This window comes from Synchiropus splendidus, chromosome 4 (genome assembly GCF_027744825.2).
Source record: "Synchiropus splendidus isolate RoL2022-P1 chromosome 4, RoL_Sspl_1.0, whole genome shotgun sequence".
NCBI classification, from domain to species: Eukaryota; Metazoa; Chordata; class Actinopteri; order Syngnathiformes; family Callionymidae; genus Synchiropus; species Synchiropus splendidus.
Genome location: NC_071337.1, coordinates 28,166,493 through 28,171,717, shown reverse-complemented (window position 1 = coordinate 28,171,717; position 5,225 = coordinate 28,166,493). Strand labels below are relative to the sequence as shown.

Here is a 5,225-nt window from a genome sequence, read left to right as displayed (position 1 = left end):
AAGTTTTTTTTTTGTTTGTTTTCAGTTACTGTTTGTGATTGCTGTGTGGTCTTACAATATTTCAATAAAGTTGTACTTTAAAAAAAAAAGCAGCGGGGGGCATCGCAGGGAGACGGGGAGGCAGGCTGAAACACTCTTCTCTCTTATAACCCCTTATGTGGCTCTCCTCCTCGGTGACGGAACTGAATGTCACTACGACTGAAACGGTCGTTTGATGGCCTTTAGATAGCAACTGCCATGTTTTTCAACATATAAATAAACCCCATCCTATGGCCTAACCCCTATCTCATCTTTTTTTTTGTGTGCCGTGCTGCCAATGTGTCAATTTGCGATGCTGTAGATTGCCTTTTTTGTCATTCCAGGATGCAAAAATCAACATTCCCAACATTAATATGCAGTATTACACCACTTGAGTGAGGGTGTGCTGCCCAGAAAGCATACAAAGCAGTACCTTGGGATACGTAGCTCTAATGAGACACAAAAAAGACATAACAATGGTGGCAATTCTCCGTGCTCCGTTTGCAATATATTTAATGGCCACCGTCTTAGACAAAGTTGCCTCTGTTTTCCTCTTTTTTTTCCAAAGGTACATTAGCAACATTTCTTCCATATTCGCCATGTTGGTTTAGGAGTTTGATGTTGCCCTGGTGGATATAATGGTAAACAGCAATACCAACATAAACAAGCGTAAAGTATGTGATCAGTGACAGTAACAATGCATGGGTACATTTTTGTACGTACAGGGAGCATAAATGGGCCTTAAACCAATAGCTCGATTAATCCGCCATGTCCAATGTGTCATGTTCTCTCGGTTTACAGAGTGCAGAGAAAATCGAAGTATGAGTAGTTCCCCTCTGTACCGAGAGCTCTTCAGTCCTCCCGCTTCTTATGACTGAACAACAATGGTTTTTGGGAATGACAAGAACGATAGACAGAAAAGAGTCGTGTTTCGACAAGCTTAGCAACCACGGTAACATGGAGGTAATGTCCTCTCGATCATATAGAATGTTATTAGACTGTCTTCACATTTGGGGAGCAGTTGCTACCCAGATGTTAGTTCCCCTATAAAGATGGTCCACCTCCTCAAATCATTGAAAATGAGCAGACCACCTCCCTCATCCTTAACCTAAGCCTCCAGAAGGTTCCACATCATGTGTTGCCAATGGTGAAGGTCTATGAGATGACACAGGCCATGGCGTCTTGTCGCCTCAGGGAAGCTCTGCGTGGTGGAGTCACCCACCTCCATGCTGGGGTTTCAGAGGTTCAGATAAGAACAGAAGACTCGACACCTCGCTGGGTTTTTAATGTCCACTGCATTTTATCTCCTGCGCGTATCTCACTTCCACTCAGAGTAAAAATGCCAGTCAGGCGCTCGATGTGCCTGTCACCTTCAGCCCTATACTTTTTTGTAATCATTAACCCTTCACGAAACACTGTAGGAGGAAAACCCTTAGGGTGAAACACATGATAAAGACATCAGCATGAATCCTTGCTTGGTGCCACTTGGGGGTTCTGAAGTTCCTCATCGTCTTCTAGATGCCCCACAGCAGTGTCACTCATAATCCAGTCTGCCGATTATTAATCCGAACCATTTCTGTTTCAGCACAATGCTGTTCCAAACTCTCTTTGCAGCCGGTCCAGACCAACCCTGATCCGGCCAGGTCTGTGCTTGCCTTGGATTAAGTCATGCAAGTCTGGGTACACGCCACTGGTACAGTGAACCTGGCTCTTCTTGAAGCGCGGAAGTGAAAGCATCATCACTCTCCTCTTGGACCGGAATGTTCATGTTGACTCGTGAAATATTGTTATTAAGCCAAAGAAATCTGCCACGTAACCAGAATTTTGTCTCCGTCTGACCCTTTGATTGACTTGACATTTGATGACCATCTACTGATCTCTCCCAAACACTTTTCACAGGAATGACAGCAACAGTGGAAAGTCAGTGAGAAACACACAGCCGTGATAGTTGGTTAATGCCACGTTTAATATTTTCAGTGGAATTCATGATTATTAGCAAAATCGATTACAAAATAGATTCGAGACAAGGGAAGTCTCATGGATAAACACTTGGTAGATACAGTTTTAAACGTGATATATATTAACATTTCTTCCATCGAAAACCTTCCCCCTCTTGCTCCTGTGGAGGGGGGGGTGCAGAGACATTAACTGCTGGAACTCTTCATCCCTCCACCTCATGTGGAGCTCAAACAAATTGCTCATGCCCCCCCTCCCCACTCCTATCGGACGTGTTGATCTTCTCCTCCATGCTCATCTCCAGCTCCCCGCTCCCACCTCTCCCTCACTCTTAATTCCCAGCCGAGCCGCCGTCTTTGGGTTTCTCATCTGTTTTGTATTCCAGGAAGAAGTCGTTGCAGGCGACCGTGAGCGCACCCATGAGGATGATGAACTCGGTGAAGTCCACCTCCCCGTCGTTGTTGGCATCCAAGTCGTTCATCACCTTCTCAACTGCTTCATTATCTTTGGAGTTCTGTCAGCGGGGAACACAGAAGGAGTTGAGAGTGTGTTCAGTCTGTTCACAGTGTGTCTGTGTGTGTGCAACATGTTGCAGGCCTGAACTTGTGTGTAACTGTTCGGCTGCATACCTTCACTTGTGTGTAAGAGCACTTCGCAACCAGAGTGAAGCCTTGAGTGTGTGTATGTCGCACCACTGATTTAGGACTTAACAGTGATCATGAAGATGCTTTTCACATGTTCATGTGATCTCCTTCACAGAAGTTCCGGATTCAGCCATCCATTTTCTTAATGAGAAAGTGGCAGTGCTGCAGTCTGTCCCAGCTACTTGGGGCAAGGGCGCTCCAAAGGGCACATATAGTCTCACCACCTACCACACGATTTTTGGGCCAACAATTAGATATATTTATGCGGTGTTGGGAGGAAGCCAGAGTGCCCAGAAGAAAGCAAATAAACTGCACCCAGTCTAGATTTTGAACCTGCAACAGCCTTGCAGTGAGGCTACTGTTGTAACTGCCACTCTACTGCACTCGGCTCAACACACCAGGGGACTTACAAAAGTCTTCTGTTTGTCCTTTCCAACAACATCGGACAGTAAACTCAAAAAGCTAAAAACAACCAATAATGAAAAAGAAGGACGGGCATTTAATGTGGATTTGTGTTGGAAAGAGTTTACTTTCACTTTATTTGCCTTGACTCTGCACCACGTCGGACTCTCCTTTGGACTCCCGTGGCCCTTATTTGAGACTAGTCTTTATTAACCTCCCTGTCTGCATTGTTATTCCCCTGTACACAACTGTGTGGTAAACTGTGACAGATATTGATCTGCGAGCTTTGAGTAACCTTGATCTCTTCTGGAGTCTTTAACAGCAGTTTAATATTATAAACCACATACAATCACATGCACTAGCACTGTCTTCTTACCCCTAAATAAGTCCCCAGCTCCTCGATCAGCAGCTCCTTCAGCTCCCCTCTGCTCAGCGTGTACTTGTCTCCTTCCTTCCCGGAGTACTTGTGGAAGGTTTTGATGAGCATCTGCATGGCACTCTCCAGGTTGGAACTGGGCTCCTTGGACATACTGGTGAGGTAAAAGGTCAAGATGTCAGACTCTGATGCACAGTGCCCGCTCCTGCCCTGCTGCATGTGCGCTCACATAGCAGACACGGGTGGAGCAACCAGACAGATACAGCAGGAGGAAAAGATGGAGGAGAGGGCAGAGGTCATCACTCATACAAACACTGAGTGAGGAGGTGAGTCTGTGCTTTCATTGTTGCCTCCTCAGGGGAGCAGAAAGAGGGAGGAAGTCTGGGAGAGCAACAGGCTTACACACATTGTGTCCGGCATCTTGGAGCTTCTTGTGGAGGACTCGGGGAGAGACTGCACATACAGATGGATAAATCTCATTTATTAAAGAGCTTCTCCAAACATTTATTATTTCTATTGCAACAAACACAGTCATCAATGAGCTGTTGATGTGTGTTAATAAGTTTGATACAGTCATTCACCGCCTAGATAACTATGGTTTCTTAGTTTTGCTTTATCTCTCTCTCTCTCCATATATATATATATATATATATATATATATATATATATATATATATATATTCATCATTTGCGGTACAACCTTCCACATCATCTCAGCTCCTGTCGTCTTCTTCTTCTGATCAGTAATAGTGTCCTTACTTAGATCTATTTGAAACATGAATGAAAAGCCTGTCTGAGCTCGTGTCATGTATGAAGAGAACATCCGACATACATTTGTTTCGCGCTATATTCTCGGCAGCGCTTCTGACTGAGTCCCAGCTTGAGAAGTGCAGCAACACTGCTGGAGGTCGTTTTATCACCTGTCTTGGATGTATCTTAGAGCGTTCATGTGTCACAGATAAACACCATCAGAATCACAAAGACGACCCTGCGAGGCAACTGATGATATGTGTGGCTTATTTGAAGCTACAATTGGAAGATGGAAAAGGTTATGCATACATTCTCATCACAACTGCTCTCCATCCCCACTCTAACTTTGTCGACTCACAGGACCATGCCGGTGTCCATGATTCGGTTTATAGTGCTAGTTTCTTGAGTGGACAGTCATGCAAGCCCTCAGCTCGGAGCCTCCATTTGGAGTCATCAGTGCGGCTTCTCGTGGACATTCATAACTAGGAAGACTCGTGATCTATTAACCATGAGCCTCCACAAAAGAGGACGCTGGCATTACTGTACTGCAGGGGTCAGCTATCCAGGTGGATGGCACAAAGAGAAGTGGACAGCTGGACAACTGCAGGCTCATCTTTCCCCACGACAATAGGAAACCATGACGACAGTAACACAAGATACTATTTTTGAATGACGACTTGTTGACATGAGTCCCTTAAAAGCCTCATGGTCCACACTTTTTGTCTTGAGCTCAGGAATGGAGACATTTGCTGGTAAAACAGCATCGGCTGAAACAGATGAAAGAGGAGAAAGTCCCACCGTCTTACCTGAGTGACGATGGAGGGCCTCCTTTGTCTGCGAAGAGGTGCTGGGGAGAGAGCCAAGGCTGAGGTGGACGAGGAGAGAGTGTGCCAGGGGCTTAAATATCACCTGCTCCCACCTTCCTCCTCCCCCTCCTCCTCATCCCCATCCTTGCTCTCCATCTCTCTCTCCAGGCCTCCCTCTTTCAGGTGACTTTGCAACCCACTTATAAATAGATTTAGTGGCACTTACAACCTACTTCGAATACCTCTCACATGATGATATCAAAATCCTAACAG

The 5,225-nt window shown here is 45.5% G+C and overlaps 1 protein-coding gene across 2 annotated transcripts; it reads right to left on the bottom strand.

Annotated features, from left to right (window-relative positions):
- Positions 1-2,061: 2,061 nt before the first annotated feature.
- On the bottom strand, positions 2,062-5,008 carry s100s (S100 calcium binding protein S). Of its 2 annotated transcripts, XM_053862689.1 has the most exons (4): positions 4,953-5,008; positions 3,803-3,849; positions 3,397-3,550; positions 2,062-2,488 (listed from the first exon to the last, which is right to left on the bottom strand). In XM_053862689.1, exons 2-4 carry the CDS (start codon positions 3,814-3,816, stop codon positions 2,306-2,308), a joined length of 351 nt encoding a protein of 116 aa, XP_053718664.1. In that variant the 5' UTR covers positions 3,817-3,849; positions 4,953-5,008; the 3' UTR covers positions 2,062-2,305. The 2 variants fall into 2 exon arrangements, with proteins under 2 accessions (XP_053718664.1, XP_053718663.1); XM_053862688.1 differs by lacking the exon at positions 4,953-5,008 and having other exon boundaries at positions 3,803-3,962.
- Positions 5,009-5,225: the final 217 nt, after the last annotated feature.